We start from the raw sequence: 25867 nt of genomic DNA, 5'->3' as shown, positions 1-25867 counted from the left end.
TCTCGGAATCTATCTTCTAAGTAGGCCTCCAAGAATGAACTCAAATGATTTCTTGTTATTACAACGACTACACAGCGACCTGTGGGAGGGAGTTGAGAAAAGCGAAAGATACAGAGTTTCGGGCCAGGGTACAGCCATAAATCAATTTGAGCAAGGCCGGGCTGTCTGCTTGTCTGGCCCTAAGGTTGGCAGAAATATGCTGGGGATACCCTATCTGTGTCAATCAGCCAGAACGGGCAAGCCCACGCAGTGAGGGAGGACATGCTAAGGAGAAAATGAGGGGGGTAAGGGCAGGGCCGAAGCCAGGCTGAGGTGTGTATAAAACACATGCTGTGATATTCTGTACATGTGCAATGAGGGCTAACAAATTTTTAAGATTTTATTTATTTGAGAGAGAGAGGGAGCCTGATGTGGGGCTTGAGCTGGAGACTTGACCATGACCTGAGCCCAAGGCAGATGCTAGGTGCCCCAAGAGATAACAAACAAGCAACCACCATCACTTACCTTTAGCACAGTGTTCATTAGGTTAAAATGTTCAAAATCACAGTAGCTATTCCTCTTCCCCCCACCCCCACCCTGAGTAAACACTGTGCTTGCCCTTTATAGGTGTTACTCTTTTCTCTTAACAACAACCCTACCTAGTTAAATGCATTAGCCCTAGTTTACGGCTAAGGCAATTGAGGATTAGAATGTGAAATTACTTGAAAGTCACAAGCTATTAAATCAGGGAGCCAGGCTTTGAACCCAGGAGATTGCCTCTGGGACCTGTATGCATGCAGCACTGCACCCCCACTGAGCCCCAGTATGATGACTGCACACACAGAATGCCCAGTTGCTCTGAAGGCACATGCTGAGAAGCAGGGCTACTCCAAGTGTGGTCTGCAGACCAGCGTCATCAGCAAACTGTGGCAGGTGAGTACAGAAATGAAGAATATGCATTTTTGGGGGTGTCCGGGCAGCTCAGTTGGTTAAGCGTCTGCCTTTGGCTCAGGCCATGATCCCAGGGTCCTGGGATCAAGCCCATCTTCGGGCTCGCTGCTCAGCGGGGATCCCGCTTCTCCTTCTCCCACTCCCCCGGCTTGTGCACATGCGAATTCTCTGTGTCAAATAAATCAATAAATCTTTAAAAAAAATTTAGATGCTTTTATGGAAATGTGACACTATTGTGGCACCCCGGCCCATGACCATTTTTCCAGGAATTAACTGTATTTTATAATGGGTGGGGGTGGGTAACACTTGTCCTCCACCCAGATACTTTGAGAAGCACTGTTTAAAGTAGTGCAAAAATTCATTTCACGATCCATTTGTCTTTAAAGTAATTATGTAGGGACCAAAATAACATGATCCACATGCAGTCCTCTGATGATTTGGGGTCTTTTGCAGAGCAAGTTGGGGGGTCTACTCCGGTAAGGGCACTGGAGGCAGACCCAGGTGTCTTAGGTCCTCTCCTTAAGCACTGACTAAAGGGTCCACTCAGGATGTGAGGAGTCCTTGACCACCTCAGAAGGGCCAATGGCAAAAACCTGTGCTCTGGTGCAAGGAATCTGCCCCGGATTGAGACAGTACGTCCTCCCTACTGAGCTGTTCTTGCTGCTCCCCCCACTCCTACTTCCACTGTAGCATTTATCGCCCTGGGCTTAATGATCTCTGCCTGGGTCTGTCTCCCTTGCCTACCGTGAACCCCAAGAGCGTAGAGATCTTGTTCCTTCCTTTTCAAGTTCCCAGCACAGACAGGACCCTACCTGATGCTCAGTGCATGTTTGTTAAATTAGTTGATGGATTCATGACTTTTCCCTTAGGTCCTCCTCCCTCCGGGTATTGCGAATGTCAAACTTGTTGGGTAACTTTAGGGTTGCAATCAAATGACCTCAGCTGGGGCTGCGAATGTTCACTGCTAAAAGATTTAAGGGAAATATTGCATACAACTGATGTAAGATCCAGTTGTGGGTAAAAGAGAATCCTGTTTCACAATGGATCGTTATGAAAATGAGACCTCCTGTCACATCCCAAAAGGAAGCATGCCAAGCAGTCTCCCCACACTTGTACTGTTCTGCCTGGCATTGAAGGGATCAAGGCCGAACTTTCTTTTCCCCACTGCCTACTCTCCAGATCTGCATGTGTTCAGCCAGTTGGAGTACAGGAACCACTGTTCTACCGCATGTAGAAATCTAAGGAAGGTGATTTAAGTATATCTAGTTTTTGTTAAAGGGACTTAAGCAGAAAAGGCCAAAACCAGAAGAAAATTATAAAAGAAAAATATTTCAGCGGTAAAAACCAACATACAGTAAAGGTGGTAGATGAACCACTTGCAAAGCTAGTATGACAGTTAAAAGTAGTAAAATAATATCTACAAAAATGAGTCAAGGGATACACAAAAGAAAAAGATGTAAAATGTGACAGCATATGTATAAAATGTGGACGGAGGAGTACAAATGTGGTGCTTGTAGAATGTGTTCAAAGTTAAGGGACCAACAACTTGGTACAGGCTGCTATATACTTAGGATGTTATAGATGAAACTCATGGTTACTACAACCGAAAACCTATAATACATACACAAAAGGTAAAGAGAAAGAAATCCAAACATAACACTAAAGAAAGTCCTCAAATCACAAGGGAAGGGACCAAAAGAAGAAGAAAGGAATGGAGAGGACCTATAAAAACTACCAGAAAACAATTTTTAAAATGCCAATATGTGCCTATCAATAATTACTTTAAATGTAAATAAAGGTAATGCTCCAGCCAAAAAACACAGGGTGACTCAATGGACAACAAAACAAGACCCAATTACATGCTGCCTCCAAGGGACTCACTTCAGAGCTAAAGACACAGGCTGAAAAGGAAGGAATGGAAAAAGATATTCCATGCAAATGAAAGCAAAACAAAAGATGGGGTAGAAACACTTATATCAACAAAATAGACTTTAAAACACTAGAATAAGAGATGGAGAAGGACATTACATAATAATAAAGGGATTGATTCAAAAGAGGATCTCACAATTGTAAATATGCATGTAACACCGGAGCACCTAAATATGTAAGGCAAACATTAACAGACAAAGGGAGAAATTAACACAATAGTAGTGGGCACTTTAACATCCTACTTATATCAATGGATAGATCACCCAGAAGAAAATAAGGAAACAGTGGCTTTGAATGACAGATTACAACAGATGGGCTTAACAGATATACATACACACAAAACATCCCATCCCAAAACAAGAGAATATACATTCAAGTGCACAGGAAACATTCTCCAGAATAGATCAAACGTTAGGCCACGAAACAAGTCTCAATAAATTTAAGAAGACTGAAATTAAAAGACGACTGAAATCAAACATTTTTTTCTGACTACGACAGTGAAATAAAATCAATTACAAAAACAAAAAGACCCAAAATCAATTACAAAAACAAAAAAAACCAAAACTGGAAAAACAAACGTGTGGAGGCCAGAAAACATGCTATTAAACAACCAATGGGTCAACAAGTCATAGAGGAAAGGAAAAAATACATGGAGATGAATGAAAATAGAGACAATGGTTCAAGATCTCTTGGATGCAGCAAAAGCAATCCTGAGAGGGAAGTTTAGAGTGATACAGACCCACTTCAAGAAAGAAGAAAAATCTCCAACAATCTAACTTTATACCTAAAGGAGCTAGAAAAAAAAAACAAAACCCAGGCAGTAAAAGGAAGAAAATAATAAAGATCAGAGTGGAAATAAATGAAATAAAGACAAACAAAACTGTTAAAACTTTAGCCAGATTCATCAAGAAAAAGAATCAAAACGAGAAATGCAAGAGAAGTTACAAGCGACACCACAACAATCCTAAGGATTCTATAAAAGTTACGCAAAAAAATTAGACAAACTAGAAGAAATGGGTAAATTTCTAGAAATCTACAATCTCCCAAAACTGAATCAGGAAGAAAGAATCTGAACAAACCAATTACCACCAATGAAATTGCATCAGTAATCAAAAAACTACCAATAAACAAAAGTCCAGGGCCAGATGGCTTCACAGGGGAATTCTACCAAACATTTAAAGAAAAGTTAATACCTACCCTTATCAAATCATTCCAAAATATAGAAGAGAAAGGAAAACTTCCATATTCATTCTATGATGCCAGCATTACCCTGATACCAAAAACGAAGACACTACAAAACAAGAAAATTACCAACCAATATCCCTGATGAACATAAAAATCCTCAATATTTCCAAACCAAACTTAACAATACATTAAAAGGATCATTCTCCATGATCGAGTGGGATTCATTCCAGAGATGCAAGGATGGTTCAGTATCTACAAATCAATCAACATAACACACATTATAAAATGAAGGATAAAAATCATACGATCACCTTAACAGATGCAGAAAAAGCATTTGACAAATTCAACACTCAGAAAAACTCAACAAAGTGGGTAGAGAGGGAACATAACATAATAAATGCTATAAATGACAAACCCAGAGCTAACCTCATCCTTAGTGGTAAAAAGCTGAAAGTTTTCCCTCTAAGATCAGGAAGAAGACAAGAATGCCCACTCTCACCACTTTTATTCAACATAGTCCTGGAAGTCCTAGCCACAGCAATCAGATAAGAAAAAGAAATAAGAGGCATCCAAATTGGTAAGGAAGGAGTAGAACTCTCACTATATGCAGATGACAAGATACTACATATAGAAAATCCTAAGGACTCCACCAAAAAACTATTCGTTCTAATAAATGAATTCAGTAAAGTTGCAGAATACAAAATTAACATAAAGAAATCCATTGCATTTCTATACACTATTAACAAACTAGCAGAAAGAGAAATTAAGAGATCACATTTACCATTGCATCAGAGAGAATAAAGCACCTAGGAATAAATTTTGCCGAGGCAGTGGAAGGACTGTACTCTGAAAACTCTAAGACATTGATGAAAGACAGTGAAGATGACACACATGGAAAGCCATACTGTGTGCATTTAAGATAAAGCTTTTAGTGAAACCAAGATTTTCAATACTCAGATTAGTATTCTCTCCACCTACGGAATATGAGCATCAAAATTGATGCCTAGAAACAAACTGATGCCTATAAAACTGAAAGACACATCTGTATAGAATTTTAGGAGCCAATAACAACAAAACAAATGAATCCGGGACCTGTTACAGGGAGGACTTCACGAATCCAAGTGCGGGGCGCCTGGGTGGCTCAGTTGGTTAAGTGTCTGCCTTCGGCTCAAGTCACAATCCCAGGGTCCTGGGATCGGGCTCTCCACTCAGAGGGGAGCCTGCTTCTCCCTCTCCTCCCTGCTCATGCTCTCTGTCACTATTTCGCTATCTCTGTCTCAAATCAATAAAATCTTTAAAAACAAAACAAAAAGACCAAATGCGGAAGCCATTTGTGAACTCACCTTTCAAAGATCTCAAGTGTTGGACAGCCATTCTCAACACCGTAAGTTTGTCCAGTTTACGTGCCATGGGATTGCACTGAGGGATCATTGCAGACAGTTCTTCAATCAGGTTATTCATTTTATCTCTCCTCCGCTTTTCGGTTTGGCTGTGAGCTTCTCTAAGAAGGAAAAGAACCTCCTTCATTCTTCACATCGAGCAGACCCAGCTACCCTGGAGGCAAGGCTGGAGGCCTGCGAACACGCCCTCCTTGCTTCCAGCTCTGGCCCTGCACTTCCGGGTCGGGGATGAGGAGGGAGCTGCTAAGCACAGGAACGGTGCTTGTCTCTCACCCCACCAACGACCCCCGCTCCTTCCTCCCTAGCTTCTTTCCAGAAATCTTCAAGAACTAAGAGGTGTCTGAGAGCCACATGGGTCATTTTAGAACTTCCCTCAGTCTTAGAAGGCTACCCAACGCTTCCTCGCCGGTATTCACTTCAGCATGGTCACTTCATTCTCCTCCCCAGCAGCTTCCCACGGGGCTGCAAATGTGTGCAAATCTCTCCCTGTGGGGAAAAAGAACCCACCTTTCCCCACTCCTAGGGGTTTTTACCTCGCTACCGTCTTCCCTTCTCAGCCAGCTTCCTGGAAGAACACCATCTCCACTCTTTCCACTTCTCAAGCAGGCACCCTTCCATCTATTAAAATCAACCTTCCACAAACCCTGCCCCACTGACACTATTTCTAGCAGAGGTCATCCTTATTTTATGCAACTCCTTGCTGATCGCTGCCTTGAATTTGACGGTACTGACACTCATTCTTCCACTGGCTCCTGTGACCCTCTCCTGCTCCTCCACCCTCCCTGCTCCGCTCCGTCCCCTTAGTCTCTTTATCAGCTCTGCCTCTTGCCTTAAATAGTGGTGTCCCCAAGATTCCCAACTTGGCTCTACTCTTTCCTCACCCTACAGCTTCACCCTGAGATAGCTCCTTCTCTCAAAGCTTTACAACTGTTCATACTCTACTTACCATTAAATCCCTATCTCGTTCATACCTCGCCCCATTCCTGACCTTCAAAACTTGAACTACACACCTAAATGATTCACAAGTGCCTTAAAACTCAAGGAAGCCCACTCTGAATACATTCTTTACAATGTACCCCCATTTTATTTCTCCTTCCTCCTTTACCCCTGATTTACTCCTGTAGAGTTTATCTTGGTTGCCGATATCACCAGGCTCGTTCTAGACCCTTCCTTCTTCTTCACTCTGAAGAGCCAAATAATCACAAACTCTTGTAGGTTCTAGTTCTTAAAATGGTTCTTATATAGGTCTTCTCTTCCTCCCCATTCACTCTGCCACCACCTTAATTCATTAGGTGATAGCTCATTGCACTACCCCAAAAGCCTTTTAATCTGCTATACTTCTAGTGTCTTCCAGTCTATACAAACCACTTCTAGAATTCCAGAATTATCACTCGAAAACAAATGAAGTCATCTAATTCCATTGTATCAAACTGCTAAAATGTATCTTCACTTCCTAAGAGGAAGGGCCCAACTTCCTCATGACATCCCAAGGTTCTCCATGACCTGGCTTGTGCCTTCCTTTCCAGCTGCATCTCTCTGTGCGTTCCCTACATCTCCACATGTCACTCTGGAGCAATGCCAAACGACTTGCTAGTCCTCACACATGCCAAGTCACCTCATATCTCCTCTGACTTGCTCTTTGCTAAGCTTAGAATCTCCTTCCCTTCTATATTCTTGGAAAAATCCTCTTCCTTCTTCAAAACCCAGCTCTGTTATTCTTCCGGGAAACCGTCTGTGACTACTACAGGATGAATCACCTTCCTCTCTCAGCTGCCTCAGTGTCATCTGCACTGCTACCGTGTCACCAGACCTAAGCCACCATCTGTTGGAAATTCAGTATTATTGAATACATCACAAGGAAAGAAAAACGTTGCCAATTAACAGGAAGAGGCCATTGATAAGACCTTTTTTCACAGATGGTAAACTGCCGGGGAAAATTGTATATCTTACATTTGCGTTAGGCTCTTTCACTCTTCACACTTAACTGTAAATATCTGTCTGTTTCACCTATGGCACTTCGATCATGGCACCTCCAGGATTTCTACATAAGAAGAGTTTAAAAAGGACAATCTGATGGGAAAGAAGGAGGAGACTTGCTCTGACCTGTCTTTATGGCAACTTTAGATGAAATTAGATGAAAGAAAATGTAATTTTTCCACATAAAAGAGTAGAGGAGGGGAGAACACTAATGAAAACCAATGGAGATAATATTCCCCTTCCCCCCAACCGTTCACCCTTGGGTAATGCCACTCTTGGAACAAAATATGTACTTTTGAGTGAACTGGATAGAATTCAAGTTACATGTACGTTCACATAAAATTTAGCTATATCCTCATGCTTTGGTCCATTCATAACTTTTAGATTAAAATTTTATGATTAGAAGAATGTCATAGTTATCCTCTTGCTAGAATTATCACCTCTCGTTTCTACCAGTATTACCCACTAGCACGGACACTAGCAATGGACAGAGCTGCCTGATTCCAGGAATGTCCAGCAGACGGGGTGTTCTGTCTCAGAGGTAGGGGTTAGAGGCAGGTGAGAACAGGCGGGAGCAAGGCCCTGTGGAGAACAATGAGTGATGATGGTGGGAGCTAGGAAACCCAGAGGAAGATAAAATAGCTAGTTTTTTAATAAAGCCCTTTACTTGAAGGAGATGCACCTAAAAGATTTCTGAAGAACTGTATTAGGGCAAGGCGTATTTACCAGAAGCTGGTTCTCTGCTTGATAATTCTGCAGCAGGGGTCTGGCTCTTAATTCTGTGTAGTTACTGCCACTTTGACCCCTGTCAGAGTTTTGTAAATCATATCAAAAGCCAGAATAAATGAAATAAAAGCAAAACTGAGATCTGGCCATGCTGCCGGATGTAGGAAAAATTTTGTTGACGTTGAGAAGATGTTGAAACGATTGACAAAGAATTCATGCGGATGAATTCCTAACAACCAGACGCTCCTCAGAAGTAACTGTGATTTGTTTACAACATGAATCAGCTTCTCTCCAGTGCCTAAAGAAAATATTTTAATAAACAGTCCCTCTAAGAAAAATTTAAAGGCAATTTAAGACCAAATGTTATTCAAGTAGACAGAAAAGCTAACAGGTACTTGATAATCACCACTTTTCAGAGCATGACGAATGAGAAAAACCTACTATTCGTGAGTCAATTCTATCTTGACGTCACCTTTTACTTTGGCTAAAGGTTTGCAAGTGCAACCTTTTCCACCCACCATCTACCAAACTCAATGGTTCAATGTACCTGAAGGACTTCATTTTTACTTGTTGTTCACCATCTTCCATTCTACAAAAAAGCAGGATAAAATGTCAAACTACATGAAACAGCTTTTATGTAATTCTTGAAAGAAAAAATCAGTGGTGAGATTAAGTACCATATTCCTAAACGCTATTAAGTCTTTAGTTAGAAATGCTACCCTCAGCTCCTAATGACCCGAAATGATTATTACTGTCAACACAAGTGGTAGTTCTCTTCCTAAGGCTGACAGGCACATCATCCCCATCAGGGCAACAAAAACTGCTAACTGACAATGTACAGTAATTGGTGCTCTACTTAAAAATCATCTCATGCAAATCCTGAGAAATGTAATTGTCATATGAATAATATAAAATAGAATAATTTTTAAACATGTGTTGGCTTAACCAAAAATTGTGTAGTGGCTGTATTAAAATAGCCTAAAAATGAATGAAAAATCTCAGACCTTTCAACAAAAGAAATTAATTTGTTAAAATTTGTTTTTTAATTAAATATCTTGAAAACTGGAAACTCCGATCACTTGCCAATATTAATATTCACAGTAGTATATTCTCTAGCAGAATATGCCAAATGTATATGAGTGTGAATATGTATGTACATGTATTTAAGAAATGTAATTACCATCAGACCACTATTACAATGAAATATACCGATGGTGACAGACTACATTCAACATTAAAAAATTATGCAGGCTGAGTTTTCAAAAATATGTATTTTTAAAAATATTTTTCCAAGGGTATCAAAACAAACAAACAAAAATAGACTCTTAAATGCAAAGACCAAACTGGTGGTTACCAGAAGGGAGGTAGATGAGGGGAGGGACAAAATAGGTGAAGGGAATTACGAGGTACAAAATTCCAGTTATAAATGAGTCACAGGGATGCAAAGTACAGCACAGGGTATACAGTCAATGATATTATAATAACATCATAGGGTGACAGATGGTAAGTACATTTATCATAGTGAGCATTAAGTCCTGTGTGGAATTGTCAAATCACTACGTCGTACAAACAAATCTAATATTACACTGTCAACTGAACTACAAGGAAAAAAAACTCAAAAGAAATGGTGAAATCCAAACCTATTGTACTTATGAAATCCAAATATACTATTATTTAATGGTCCCTGGTAGAACAGAAAAAAGGCACGATCATGTCTTACCCAAACAATTCATTTCTTTTTTGCAGCACAAACCTGGGTAATTGCAAATACAATCAAAACATTCTCCAGATTTGCTACTTTTCATGCCTTCCTCTTTTTAAAACCATCTTTCTTTGGTTTCTGAGATACTAGTCCTACTTCAGAGCCATGTCTTCTCACTTTTGGGGTAGGATTTCCCTCCTCCCTTTAAAGTGTTTAGGCTTGAGTCCCCCCAGAGTATATCCTCAGCCCCCAAGTCTTCCCACTCCATACACTTCCCCCAGTGACTGCCTCCATGCCAATCACTGCAATGGCTTTCTGAACATTAGTGACATGTGACTCTCCATCTCCAGACCAGGTGTCACCCCAAAGTTCCAGACCCTCATATCCAACTGCCCAGTTGAAGATCCCAGAATGAACCATGTTCTCATTGTGTCCAAAACTGAATTCACCGTCTGTCCCTTGATCTCAGCGTATATCATCATTCTGGACACTTCCTGTATGCCTGCTCTCCTTAACCAACAATCATGAATTCTCTTTTAAATGTGTTATGACACAATGTGTCATAACATGCCCTTCCCTTTCCATGCCCTGCTGTCCAGGACCACTCTCTTAGACCAGTGCTCTGAAAACAAACCCTAGCAAGAACTTCTCAGCTATTTTCTCTGCCTCCTGGATTTTCCTTCTTCAGCCTATCCTCCATGCTCTTCCCAGAGTGATTCTTTGAGAATGTAAGTCTGTACCATTTCACACCTGGTAGGATAGCTATATTCTTTTTAAAAATGGAAAATAACGAGTGTCAGCACGGATATGGAGAAACTGGATTCCTAGCACATTGCTGGTGGGAATGTAAAATGGTACAGCCACTGTCGAAAACAGGTCTGTGGTTCCTCAAAAACTAAACATAGGATTACCATATGACCCAGCAATTGTCCCAGGTATATACCAAAAAGAATTTAAGGCAAGGACTCAAACAGACACTTGTATGTCAATGTACATATTAGCATTATTCACAGTAGCCAAAAGATAGGAACAACCTAAATGCCCACCAACAGATAAATGGGTAAACAAAATGTGATATATGGCAACCCCTGTGCAGAGTACCCCAGGCCCCTTCCTGGCCAGGCATGTACCCCTGCCTCAGCTCCAGCCGACACCCCTCCAAGGCACTCTCTCTACAGAGAGTCCTAAAACATACCTGTTGCACCCACTTCAGCTATCCTACCAGGGCACCCTCTGTACAAAGAACTCAAGGGTCTTCTGGTCCACACACTGCTTCAGCTCCAGCCACCCCACCAGGACGCCCCTGCAAGTATTGCTCCCAGAAATCCTGGCTTACATTCACTTCAGTCATCCGGCCAGAGTGCCCTCTGTATAGAACCTGAAAAACACTCTGACCTCCAACAGCTTTAGCTTTAGCTGTTGGGACAGGATGCCCACTGCATGAATAGCCCTGGGATCCCCTGGCATACACCCACTTCAGCTTCCCCTGTTCTGCTAGGGTGCCCTCTGTGTGGAGAACTCAGGGATACCCCAAATAATATCCACGTCAGCTTCAGCTATGCAGCTAAGTTTCCCTCTGGGTGTAGAGCCTCGGGACACCCCAGCATGTACCCACTCTAGCTTTAGTTATTCTGCCAGGGCACCTGCTGCAGGGAGAGCTCAGGGACCACACTGACCTGTACCCACTTCACCTATCCTGCCAGCGTGCCCACTGTGTGGAGAGTCCCGGGACACCCAGCCCATGCCAGCCACATCTCCAGCCAGTGAAAGTCACCAAGCACACAAGGTCTACATAGGGGATGACCATACACAAGCCCATTCCTTCAAATTTAGAAGTAGTTATTCTGCTTAATTCAAAGAAACAAACATAGAAGTCAGGCAAAATGGGGAGACAGAGAAATATGCTCCAAAAGAAAGAACAAGACAAAACCTCAGAAAAAGGAGCTAAATGAAATGGAGATAAACAATATGCCTGATAAAGAATTTGAAGTAATGATCATAAAGATGGTCACTGGGCTGGAGAGAAGAGTGAATAAACTCAGTGAGACCTTCAATAAAGAGATAAAAAAATGTAAAAAAAGAACCAATCAGAGTTGAAGAATACAGTAACTGAAATAAAAAAATACATGAGAGAGAAATAGCAGTAGATTAGAGGATGCAGAATATACCAGCAATCTGGAAGACAGGCTAATGAAAAGCACACAAGCTGAACAACAAAAAGAGAAAATAATAAACAAATGAAGGTTGATTAAAGGATCTCTTGGACAGCATCAAGTGAAAAAATATTTTCACTATGGGGGACCTAGAAGAAGCAGCAAGAGAGAAAGGGAAAAAAACTTATTTGAAGAAGTAATAGCTGAAAACTTCCCTAACATAGGGAAGGAAATAGATATCTAGGTCCAAGAAGCACAGAGTTCTAAGCAAGATGAACCCAAGGAGGTCCAAACCAACACACATAATTAAAATGTCAAAGGTTAAAGAGAGACTTTGGGGGCACCTGGCTGGCTCGGTCAGTACAGCATGCAACTTTTGATCTCAGGGTCGTGAGTTCAAGCCCTACACTGGGCACAGAGCCTACTTTAAAAATAAATATATAAAGAGAGACTTTCAAAGGCAGCAAGAGAGAAGCAAACAGTTACCTACAAGAAAAACCCTGTAAGGCTATCAGCTGAGTTTTCAGCAGAAACTTTGCAGGCCAAAAGAAAGTCGCATGATATGTTCAAGGTACTGATGGAAAAAACCTATAGCCAAAAATACTCTACCTGGCAAGGGCATCATTCAGAATTGAAGTTCCCCCCAAAATGATTTTATTACCACTAAACTAGCCTTACAAGAAATGTTAAAGGTACCTCTTTAAGTGGAAAAGAAATGGCCATAATTAGATGTTAGAAAATTATGAATAAAGATACAAAATATGACAGCATATACATAAAACATGAAGGAAAGGGTGAAATAAGGTGTGTTTTGTTTTTGTTTTAGGATGTGTTTGAACTTAAATGACCACCAACTTAAAAAGAGTGCTATGTACTTAGGATGTTGTATATGAACCTCATGGTACCACAAACCCAAAACCTATAATAGACACAAAAAAAAGGAAAAAAAAAAAAGCCAAACATAATGCTACAGAAACTCATCAATCACAAAGAAAGGGAGCAAGAGAAGAACTACAAAAACAACCATAAAAAAAATAACGAAATGGCAATAAGTACATACCTACCAATAATTACTTTAAATATAAATGGCCTAAATGCTTTAATCAAAAGACATAGGGTGGCAGAACGGGTAAAAACAAATGCTCTACAAAAGACTTACCTCAGACCTAAAGACACATATAGATTGAAAGCAAAATGATAGAAAAAAATATTCCATGCAAATGAAAGTGGGGTAAAAAAAAAAAAATCTGGGGTAAGAATACTTGTATCAGACAAAATAGACTTTAAAACGAAGACTGTAACAAGAGTCAAAGAAAGCCATTACATAATGATAAAGGGATCCATCCAACAAGAGTACAGAACAATTGTAAATATCCATGCATCTAATATAGGAGCACCTAAATACATAATGCAAACATTAATGAATATAGAGAAACTGACGGTAATACAATGATGACATCAATGGGTATTTCATCCAGGCAGAAAATCAATAAGGAAACCATGGCTTTGAACAACACATTAGACCAGATGGACTTAACACATATATACAGAACATTCCATCTAAAAATAACAGAATACACATTCTTTTTTTTTTTTTTCTTTTTTTTTTTTTTTAATAATGATTTTTTATTATATTATGTTAGTCACATACAGTACATCCCCGGTTTTCGATGTAAGGCTCGATGATTCATTAGTTGTGTATAACACCCAGTGCACCATGCAATATGTGCCCTCCTTACTACCCATCACCGGTCTATCCCATTCCCCCACCCCCCTCCCCTCTGTAGCCCTCAGTTTGTTTCTCATAGTCCATAGTCTCTCATGTTTCATTCCCCCTTCTGATTACCCCCCCTTTCTTTATCCCTTTCTTCCCCTACTGATCATTCTAGTTCTTATGTTCCATAGATGAGAGAAATCATATGATAGTTGTCTTTCTCTGCTTGACTTATTTCACTAAGCATTATCTCCTCCAGTGCCGTCCATGTTGTAGCAAATGTTGAGAACTCATTCTTTCTGATTGCTGAGTAATATTCCATTGTATATATGGACCACAACTTCTTAATCCAGTCATCTGTTGCAGGGCATCTTGGCTCCTTCCACGATTTAGCTATTGTGGACATTGCTGCTATGAACATTGGGGTGCATATGGCCCTTCTCTTCACTACGTCTGTATCTTTGGGGTAAACACCCAGTAGTGCAATGGCTGGGTCATAGGGTAGCTCAATTTTTAACTTTTTAAGGGACCTCCACACGGTTTTCCAGAGTGGCTGTACCAACTTGCATTCCCACCAACAATGTAGGAGGGATCCCCTTTCTCCACATCCTCTCCAACAATTGTTGTTTCTTGCCTTGTCTATTTTTGCCATTCTAACTGGCGTAAGGTGGTATCTCAGTGTGGTTTTGATTTGAATTTCCTTAGAATACACATTCTTTTTAAGTGCACATGAAACATTCTGCAGAATAGATCACTTGTGAGGCCATAAAACAAGTCTCAATAAATTTAAGAAAATTGAAATCCATGCCATGCATCTTTTCTAACCACAACTACATGAAACTAGAAATCAATCACCAAAAAAAACCTAAAAAACCCACAAACACATGGAAGCAAAATAACAATAGGTCAACAAAGAAATCAAAGAGAAAATTAAGAAAGAGAGAAAAATGAAAATACAATAGTCCAAAATCTTTGGAACATGGCAAAAGCATTTCCAGGAGGGAAATACATAGCAATACAGGCCTACCTCAAAAAAAAAAAAAAAAAGGAAACAAACCAAGAAAAAAGCTCAAACAATCTAACCATACATCTAAAAGAACTAGCAAAAGAGAAACAAAGCCCAAGATGAGTAGAAGGAAGGAAATAATAAAGATCAGAGCAGAAATAAATGATGTAATGATGTAGACTAAAAAAATAAAAAGAAAAAAATCAAGAAAACCAAGAGCTGGTTATTTGAAAAGATAAACAAAATTGATAAACCCTTAGCCAGACTCATCAAGGAATAAAAAGAGAAAGGACCCAAATAAATAAAATTAGAAACAAAGAGGAAAAATAAGAACACCACAGAAATATGGAAGGATTATAAGAAAATACTACAAAAATTGGGCAAGCTACAAGAAATGGATAAATTCCTAGAAACATACAGTCTTCTAAAACTGAATCAGGAAAAAACAGAACATCTGAACAGACCAATTACTAGTACTGAAATTGAATTGGTAATTAAAAAAAAATGTGAGATTGAGCCCCATATCGAGTTCTTTGCTGAGCATGGAGCCTGCTTAGGATTCTCTCTCTCCATCTCCACCCCACCCCCCCATAACCCACTCACACTCTCTCTCTTAAAAAAAAAAAAAAAAAAAAAAAAAAAAAGCAGGACCCGATGGATTCACAGGTGAATTCTAAACACTTAAAGAGTTAATACCTATTCTCCTCAATCTATTCCAAAAAATAGAACAAAGGCTTCCAAATACATTCTATGAGGCCAGCATTATCCTGATACCAAAACCAGGCAAAGACACCACAAAAAAACCCCAACTATAAGCCAATATCTCTGATGAGCATAGATGTAAAAATCCTTAACAAAATATTAGCAAACCACATTCGACAATACACTAAAAAGATCATTCACCATGATCAAACAGGATTTATTCTGGGGATTCAAGGATGGGTCAATATTTGCAAATCAACCAACATGATACATATCAACAAAACGAAGAATAAAAATCATATGATCTTCTCAGGGCACCTGGGTGGCTCAGTCAGTTAAGCATCCAACTCTTGGTTTCAGCTCAGGGCATGATCTCAGGGTCCTGGGATCAAACCCCATGTAGGGATCCCTGCTCAGTGGGGACTCTTCTTGTCTCTCTCTCACTCTGCCCCTCCCCCTCATGCTCTCAATCTCTATCTCTAAAATAAATAAATCTTTTTAAAAAAATCATGATCTTCTCAATAGATTCAGAAAAAGCATTTGACAAAATTCAACTTCCATTCATGATAAAAACTCTCAACAAAGTGGGTTTAGAAGGAACATACCTCGACATAATATGGGCCATATATGAAAAAATCAAAGTCAACATCATACTCAGTGGTGAAGGGCTAAGAGATTTTCCTCTAAGACCAGGGACAACACAAGGATGTCCACTCACCACTTTTATTCAAGATGATATTGGAAGTCCTAGTCACAGCAATCAGACTAGAAAAAGAAATAAGAGGCAATCATATCAGTAAGGAAGAAGTGAAACTGTCACTATTTGTAGATGATATGATTTTACATATAGAAAACCCTAAAGCCTCCATCAAAAAACTATTAAAACTAATAAATTCAGTAAAGTTGCAGGATACAAAATTAATATACTGAAATCCACTGCATTTTTATACACTAGTTTGTTATAAACTAGCAGAAAGATTTTATGTGAACAATCCCATTTGCAATTGCACCAAAAAGACTAAAATATCTAGGAATAAACTTAACCAAGGAGGTAAGAGACCCATGCTCTGAAAACTAAAACACTGATGAAAAGAAACTAAAGATGACACAAATAAATGGAAAGACATTCCATGTTCATGGAAGTAAAGAATATTGTTATACGCAACCAATGAATCATTGAACACTACATCAAAAACTAATGATGTATTATATGTTGGCTAATTGAATCTAAAAATTTTTTTTAAATGTCCATTCTGCCCAAGGCAACGTAAAAATTCAACACAATCCCTATCAACATACCAACAGCATTTTTCAGAACTAAAACAAACAATCCTACAACTGGTATGGAACCACAAAAGACTCCAAATAGCCAAAGCAATCTTGAAAAAGAACAAAACTGAAGGTATCACAGTTCCAGATTTCAAGATACACTACAAAGCTACAGTAATCAAAACAGTATGGTACTGGCACAAAAACAGACACATAGATCAATGGATAGAATAAAGAGCCCAGAAATAAACCCACCATTATAAGGTCAATTAATCTATGACAAAGGAGGCAAGAATATGTAATGGGCAAAAGAAAATCTCTTCAACAAATGGTGCTGGGAAAACTGGAATGCTTTCTAACACCATTCACAAAAATAAACTCAAAATGGATGAAAGACCTATATGCGAGAACGGAAACCATAAAAATTCTAGAAGAGAATTCAGGCAGTAATTTCTCTGCCATTGGCTGTAACAATATTTTTCTAGATACATCTCCTAAGACAAGGGAAACAAAAGCAAAAATAAACTACTGGACCTACATCAAAATAAAAAGCTGTTGTGCAGCTTCAATATAACAAGGCAACCTAAATGGGAGAAGATATTTGCAAATTCCATATCTAATAAGGGGTTAATATCCAAAATAAAAAAGAACTGCTACAACTTAACACCCCAAAAATAAACAGTCTGATTTAAAAATGGGCAGAGGACCTGAAAAGACATTTTTCCAAAGACATACAGATGGCCAACAGACACAAGGAAAGATGCTAATCATTAATCATCAGGGAAATGCAAATCAAAACCACAAGATAACACTTTTCATCTGTCAGAATAACTAAAAACAAATGAGAAATAACAAGTGTTGGAGAGGATGTACAGAAAATGGAACCCTCATGCACTGTGGTGGGAATGTAAATTAGTACAGCCACTGTGGAGAGCAGTATGGAAGGTTCTCAAAAAATTTAAAAACAGAAATACCATATGATCCAAGAATTCCACTACTGGGTATTTACCCAATAAAACCAAAACACTAATTCAAAAAGATACATGCACCCCTATGTTTATTGCAACATTATTTATAATAGCCGAGATATAGAAGCAACCTGAGTGTCCATCAATAGACGAATGGATAAAAAAGTAGTACACACACACGTACATGCACGACTATTACACAGCCACATAAAAGATGAGATCTTGCCATTTGCAACATGGAAGGACCCAGAGGATATTAAGCTAAGTGAAAATGTCTGACTGTGAAAGACAAATACCATGATTTCACTCATGTGGCATCTAAAAAACAAATGAATAAACTAAAAGCAGGGTCAGACCTATAAATACAGAGAATTAATGGTTGCCAGAGGGAAGGAGGGTGGGGGATGGGCAAATGGGTGAAGGGGTGTGGGAGATCCGGGCTTCCACTTATAGAATGAATAAGTCATGGGAATAAAAGGCACAGCATAGGGAATATTGTCAATGATATTGTAATAGCAGTGTATGGTGACAGACTGTAGCTTATGTGGTAAGCATAGTATAATGTATAGCGACGTTGACTATGTTGTACATCTGATATTAATGTAAGTAACATTGTTAAAAAATGTGGTATCTACATAGAAGGGAATATTAGCCATAAAAAAGAATAAATTTCTGATATATGCTATAACATACAGGAAATCTGAAAATATAATGCTAAGTGAAATAAGCCAGACACAAAAGGACAAACATTGCATGACTCTACTTATATAAAATATCTAGAATAGGCAAAATCATAGAGCTAGAAAGTAGGCTAGAGGTTACCAGGGACTGAAGGAAACAAGGTACGAAACATTATTTAATGCATACAGAGTTTCTAGTTGGGGTAATAAAAATGTTTTGGAAACAGGCAGTAGTAATGGTTGTACAACATTGTGACTGTAACTAATGCCACTGAACTAGACGTTAAAAAATGGTTGAAATGGCAATTTTTATGTTATATATATATTTTACCAAATTAAAAAAGTCCAAAGGCCCACAATTTTTGTTTAAATGTAATCTGACAAGTCCTCTCATGCTTAAGATCCTATTTTCCTAATTGCATGCAAGATAATTTCAACAGATATTTTTGACCTAGTCCACGTTCATCTCCCAAGCGTCATAGCTCACCCACCTCTGTGTACGCCCCTGCGCTATTGTGCCAGCCACTTGTTTCCTGATTAGCAGTGTTGTTTCATATTTCATGCCCTAGGCCTCTACACAGTTCTTCCTTCTACCTAAAATACCTCCTCTACTCCTGCTCTGAACGGCTCACTTCCATTCTTCATATAAAACTCAGCTTAAGTTGGGGCGCCTGAGTGGCTCAGTCGTTAAGCATCTGCCTTCGGCTCAGGTCATGATCGCAGGGTCCTGGGATTGAGCCCCGCATCAGACTCCCTGCACCACTCAGAGCCTGCTTCTTCCTCTCCCACTCCCCCTGCTTGTGTTCCCTCTCTCGCTGGCTGTCTCTCTGTCAACTAAATAAATAAAATCTTAAAAAAAACCAAACAAACCACAAAACTTAGCTTAAGTCAACCCCTGCAGGAAGCTGTCCTTCCCTCCTAATCTCAATCTTATTTAAATGCCCAACTGTCTTCATTGCCACGGTACCTGGGGTATGTATTATGACGGTTATCATAATGTGTAATAATTATCTGTATCTTTCTCATTTGTACATGTTTCTTATGTCTTATCTGTATTTCTCCCTCTTAGTCTACTGGGTATCACATACTAGGTACTCAAGAAATATTTAATGATTACATTCCAGGGAATCTTCACCCATGACCCTTTTAAAAGAATCAGCTCTCCATTCAAAACCAAGAGTGCTGCAGAAATGGTAAACATTCTCATACATTCTTCTTTGTTTAAAAATACCCAATATTCTGGGGCTCCAACAATGGAATCAACTTCATGTCTACTGACTGGCTTTCATGCCCTGAGTCTCTGGGAAGGCTGCTATAAAATCAGTACTTTGTAAAACCCATAAAGTACTTTGACATCCACCATTTCCTTAGAGGAATGGAAAATGGTGGAATGAAGGAAGGATTGGGGTAGAATGGAGAAGCTCTCAGGTAGAGAATGAACAAATCAGTGGGGTATATACTCTCTGTCTACTGCCATTATACTCCTTCTTCAAGCAGGAATTATGTCAAATCGAAGTCCAGAACTTACCTGCTGCCACTGGATGCTGATATTTCTATCCTTGTTGAAAGAAGATAGGTAAAAGGATTCTGAGAGAGCTTTTCCACCACTTTTTCTGTCATGATTCCTGACCTGGAAGGAAGGAGGTCTTGGGTCACTTCTACCCATACATGCTGGGAAATGGACAACATGGTTATCCTCATGTGCCCGAAGTCCCCTACCCTGTCCAGCGGCAGAGAGACAGGAAGCAGGGCGTAATGAAGAAAGTACCACACTAACAATCAGGCATTTTGACTAGTTGTGCAATGTTAGGCAAGCCACTTGATATTTCAGCATCCTGGCTTCTTCATTTTCTAAACTGTGGGCAACTGGCTAATCTTCACTGTTGTCTTCTGCCAAAAAAATCATTATCTGCCAGTACTTTGCGAGTTTCTATTACTTCCCCCACCACTGACCCCACTTGCCCATTCACTCCCCACACCACTGTGAGGTCTCGACCACGCCCCCTTTGTGGCACAAAACTGTTACGTCTATTACTCACTGCTCCACTTCGACAGCCACAATCTCCTTTAGATACTAAGAAAGAGCAATGGTGCTTATGATTCTGAATCACTTCAAGCTTGAGCTGAGCGAGTGGTGACCACAAACTGATAATTTAGGATGAAAAACAGTAAACAGTTCTAGACAGTCACTTGGTCAGTTGTAGTTATTTATGATCATTCGCATTTATAGAAGAGTCTAAGAGAATACAGACAACCCAAAACAGTAGATAACCTTCAAGTCATTCATACGTGGCTTGAGAAGAGCATTGGTACTTGCATTTGAATAACACGGATTCTGCTGTCTTGGGAGTTTTAGATAATCAGAAAGCATACTGAGAAGAACAGGCTTAAAAAGAGCTAGCTTGTTTCCGTATGTCCTCATCTTGTCCCCCTACTCAAAATTCTTCCCTTCATTCATGGAGACCTATCATCAACTTTCTCATTTATGTAAAGTACCAGCCTAAGATGGAGTACTCTAGATCGTAGCATTTACTTTGCCTTATCATTTTCACCATACAAATCCTAGCTTTGGGAAGTTTAGTAAAGAGTATTTGGGGATACAAGCTGCATTAAGCAATAAAAATAAACAAGGAGATAGCAAGTATCCTCAACACTGACTTTATTATCTACTCGGCTTAATAAACATGGAAACAAGAGTTTTATGATTTAACTGGCCACAGAGACCAAGGGTTGGTTATTATATAAATGATGGATAAGGTAGGAAGCAACATTATTTATTATTGTAAGGGAAACACGCAGGAAGATGTTCTCCTCATGGTTAAGCAATTCAATTAGGAAGGTTAAGTATCTTACTGTGACCATAAATGTTAAACAAATTAACCTTATGCTCTTATGTCTTTCAGACTCCAGCTGTGCCAACCCCCACCCCCAGATATCTAATAAGCTTCAAAGTTGGATTGGAAAGTTAAAGATCGGTGACAGGTGGCAGCTGGATGGATAAATACTTGTCCCTATCCAAATGTTACCGTGTAACTGAAAATCATCAATGATTTAAAAAGTAATCTTTCCTTTTTTTCCTTAGAATGAAAGATTTCATGGGGTTAGAGGAATAAATTCACTTACCGGGATGGGTCTGAATCACTTCCTTTTCGTTTTCTTGGGAACTCTACCACGTGTGGGCTGAGGGATCCAATAGTTGTTGGTTTTGTCCACAGGCTCATATGACTGGAAACCACAGGAGAAATGAACTGGTTCTCTTCTCTCAGTTTTCTGTCTGTGAGAGAGAAAGCACAATAGGACATCTATTTTTAACACTGACTTTTACTTTACACATATCCCTATCACACGTTTTAGGTGGTTTTTCTATCTTGATATTTTAAAAATATCAATAACAACATAACAGAATGAAAGACAAACTATGTAAACTCAAATACTAGTTAGAAATGTATTTGTGAGTCCATATTTTTAAGCTTATTTCCCCCATTTAACTGTAAAAGAATTGCAGAAAATAGGGAAAACACAAATAATAGAAAGGAAGGGGGAAATCAAATGTCACCAACTGATGTTACTATTTAGAGATATTTCCCTTTAGAATTTTTTCCACGGTTGTCATTAAGGTAATTGAAATTATAGCGTAAAGTATATTCTACTTCATTTACAAATCACTGTGATAATTTTGTGCTATTACAAATTCTTTATAAATGATTCTAATGACTATAATATACCATCATGTAGATGTGTCTTAACTACTTAAACATTCTTTTTAAAAAGATTTTTAAAATTTATTTATTGAGAGAGAGAGTGCTCACATGCAAGAAGGGGGGAGGAGCAGAGGGAGAGAGAGAGAGAGAAAGAATCCCAAGCAGACTCCCCACTTGGTGTGGAATGTGACGAGGAGCTCGATCTTACGACCCTGAGATCATGACCTGAGCTGAAATCAAGAGTCGGTTGCTTAAGTGACTGAGCCACCCGGTTGCCCTGCTACTTAAACATTCTCCTGTTGTTATAAATCTATGTTTCAACCACCACAAATATGTATTGTGGTACACAAAGCTTTTAATCTACTGGTTATTTCATTTAGATGGCATCTCAGAATAGCATCAAGGGATGTGAATATTTTTAACCCTAAATTGCTAAATAAGTTAATAAAATCCTTTTTGTATAAAGTGTGGTTTATTAAATGTTTTATAAAATATAAAAATCAGAATCACTGAACTAAAAATAACCTATAGCCCAAAAGTGAGCCTCCCTGAATAACTGTATTTCTCATATCAAAATGGATATAACAAGTTTAAAATCATCTGTAACTTACAAAATACATTGAAAATATATAAGAAGTATTAACAAAGAGAATGCAACAAATCTACAACAGTGGGAAATTTTTAACACATCTCTAGCAGTAACTGACAGATCAAACATTTGAAAACAAGGATAGAGGAAATTTGATCCATATAATGGACAAGCTCAGTGTAATAGACATACATAGACCACTACTCCTAGCAGCTTCAAAATCCAGTGTTTGTTTGGGGGCACCCAGGGAGCATTTATAAAAATTGACAATATGCTGGACAAAAGCAAGTAAGTCTTAACAGTTTCAAAAGAATGATATGCTACATCAAACATTTACTGACTCAATGTAATTGTGCTAGACAACAGTAACAAAAAGATAATTAGAAAATCCTTATATCTTTAAAAATTAAAAAATACACAAATAACTCATTCAAAACAGAATTCAAACATAAGATTATATTTAGAAATAAATAATAAAAAAATATTATACATTAAAATGTGTGGAGATAGTGAAAGCATTATGTAGAGGAAAATTTTAACCTGTATTTTAAGAAATTAGAAAAAGATCAGTAAAAAAAATCCAAAGAATTCAAAGAAATGAAATCATTAATAACAGACGTATTGAAATACAACGCAAACAAGTGCAGATCAAAAAGCTAAATATAGATTCTTCTAAAACACTGGAAACTCTAGTAACTCTATGGCAAGATTTTTTAAGGAAAAAAGAGGACATAAATAAATATTAAAGAACATAGGATCATAATTTTAGTTGTTCTAGAGATTTCAAAGACAGTAAAAATTTCATGAACATTCTAAATATTTGAAATTTTAGATGAATGAAAAAATTCCTAGAGAATTTTAACAAAAACTGAAGCAAAAATAAAGACCTGAATATCACTATATTCTTTTTTACACAACTATTCCAATATACAGAAAAAGAAGGAATACATTGGCCCCCAACCTTTTATGACGCTTTCATAATTTTGAAATTAAAACCTGACCATGGCAGTACAATGAAAGAAAACTATAGGCCTATCTCATTTATGAATGAAGATACAAAAATCTTAACACAATATTAGCAAAATTCAGAAATGTATAAAAAGAATCACCCATCATGACCAAGATAGTTTTATTCCAGGAGTGCAAGACTGGTTTGATATCAGTAAATCAATGAATATAATTTATAATTAATGGAAAAATGTGATCATCTCAATAGATACAAAAATATTTATGAAGAAATGTTGAAAGCATTCTCTTTAAAATCAGCACCAAGGACACCATTTATTACTACCCCTTTACAACACTAGAGTAGAAGACTTGTCAGTGGAGTAAGAAAGAAAAAGAAATATGAGATATAACAATTGGGAAGGAAGGGGCGCCTGGGTGGCTCAGTCGTTAAGCGTCTGCCTTCAGCTCAGGTCATGATCCCAGGGTACTGGGATCGAGGCCCGCATCAGGCTCCCTGCTCAGCTCTCCCACTAGCCCTGCTGGTGTTCCCTTTCTTGCTGTGTCTCTCTCTGTCCAATAAATAAATTTAAAAATCTTTATAAAAAAAAAAAAGAATTGGGAAGGAAGAAAATTGCTATTACTGAGAAATAATATAGAAAACCCCAAATAATCAACAAATTATTAAAATTAGAAAGTGTAGCAAGTTGGCTGTATATAAAATCAATATATAAAAATCAATTGCTTTTCTATTCACCAGTAACAAACACTAAGAAAATGATATTTAAGAAGACACAATTTACAATAATCTAAAAAAATATAGAGTATTTAAAGAATAAATCAAATAAAACTGTATAAGATCTTTATGAAGAAAATTATGAAAATTTATTTAAACATTTTTTAAAAAGGTCCAAGCAAATGGAAAGATATACCATTGCTTATGGAATAGAGGCCTCAATATCATAAAGATGTCAATTTTCCTAAAATAGATGTGTACTTCCATTCCTCTCAAAAAAATTGTTTTTTCTGGTTGAACTTCACAAACAATATAAAATGTATATGGAAGTGCAATGGGTCATAAATAGCAAAGGAAAGATGAGACCACTTGCTCTATCAGATATCAAGACATTATAAAGGCACAGTAATTAAGACAGTGTGGTATTGGTGTGGGGAGAGACAAACCAAAGGAAAAGCAGAGGGGGCCCAGACATGTATAAATGGACATCTGCGAAATGTCTGACATGGAATTTCAGATCAATGTGGGGAAAATAGCTTTTCATTAATTGGCCCTGGGCCAACTGGTTTTCTCTATGGAAAAGAATAAAACTGGACCCCCTACCATAAACCAAATATAGAAACCAATTCCAGCCGGAATGAAGATCTAAATGTAAAAGGTAGAAATGTAACAGAGAAGGGGCACCTGGGTGGCACAGCGGTTAAGCGTCTGCCTTTGGCTCAGGGCGTGATCCCGGCGTTATGGGATCGAGCCCCACATCGGGCTCCTCTGCTGGGAGCCTGCTTCTTCCTCTCCCACTCCCCCTGCTTGTGTTCCCTCTCTTGCTGGCTGTCTCTATCTCTGTCGAATAAATAAATACAATCTTTAAAAAAAAAAAAAAAAAGAAAGAAATGTAACAGAGAAGACTGTAGAGGAGAGAGACTATCTTTATTTTATTGATGGAGAAAGAACTTTCCACAACATAAAAAGAGTGATAAAGGAAAGATGGATCAGCTCAATCATTTTAAAATTAAGTTAATGTTGACTAAAAGATACCATAAAGAACATGAAATCACAAGTCACAAACTGGGAAATGATATTTGTCACACATATAAACAAAGGGTTACTACCTAGACTGTATAAGGAATGCCTTTGCATCAATAAGGAAAAGACCAACAACCCAACAGAAAAATGGATAAAAGACTAACGGGCTCTTCATAAAAGAATTCCAGTTGTCAATACACAAATGAAAAGATACTCAATCTCATTAGCAATTAGGAAGATCCAAAGTAAGCTGTAGCGATACACCCATCCCACGGCTACAACGGAAAAGTTTGAGGACACCAAACATAAGTGAAGATGTGAAGGAATGGCAAGTTTTATGCTTTGCCGGTGGGAACATAAATTGTTACAACCACGTTGGAAGCCATTTCTGTATTACCTAATAAAGGTGAATATGCCATATAACATATGATTCAGCATTCCAGGCCTAGGTACATGGAAAAATGCCACGCATGTTAGGAGACATGTACAAGAAATGCATTATCAGCACTGCTTGTAACTGAACAGCAAAAAT

At 38.5% G+C, this 25867-nt stretch overlaps 1 protein-coding gene across 8 annotated transcripts in view; it reads right to left on the bottom strand.

The window, feature by feature from the left end:
* Window positions 1–25867, bottom strand: part of BMAL2 (basic helix-loop-helix ARNT like 2) — a 113757-nt gene that overhangs the window by 47863 nt on the left and 40027 nt on the right. For 4 of the 8 annotated variants that reach the window (XM_026502213.4, XM_048216531.2, XM_048216532.2 and 1 more), the window contains 4 exons: window positions 21465–21615; window positions 19870–19971; window positions 8695–8736; window positions 5388–5545 (listed from right to left, as the gene is read on the bottom strand). In XM_026502213.4, the coding sequence (XP_026357998.1) occupies window positions 5388–5545; window positions 8695–8736; window positions 19870–19971; window positions 21465–21615 (453 nt within the window). Of the gene's footprint in view, window positions 1–5387; window positions 5546–7394; window positions 8004–8147; window positions 8446–8694; window positions 8737–19869; window positions 19972–21464; window positions 21616–25867 lie in introns of those variants that run through there. The other 4 variants (XM_048216530.2, XM_044385590.3, XM_048216533.2 and 1 more) reach the window with 4 other exon arrangements.

This window comes from Ursus arctos, unplaced genomic scaffold, assembly GCF_023065955.2.
Source record: "Ursus arctos isolate Adak ecotype North America unplaced genomic scaffold, UrsArc2.0 scaffold_26, whole genome shotgun sequence".
Taxonomy (NCBI): Eukaryota; Metazoa; Chordata; class Mammalia; order Carnivora; family Ursidae; genus Ursus; species Ursus arctos.
The sequence above is the reverse complement of the archived record's forward strand: the minus strand, read 5'-3'. Positions and strand labels throughout refer to the sequence as shown.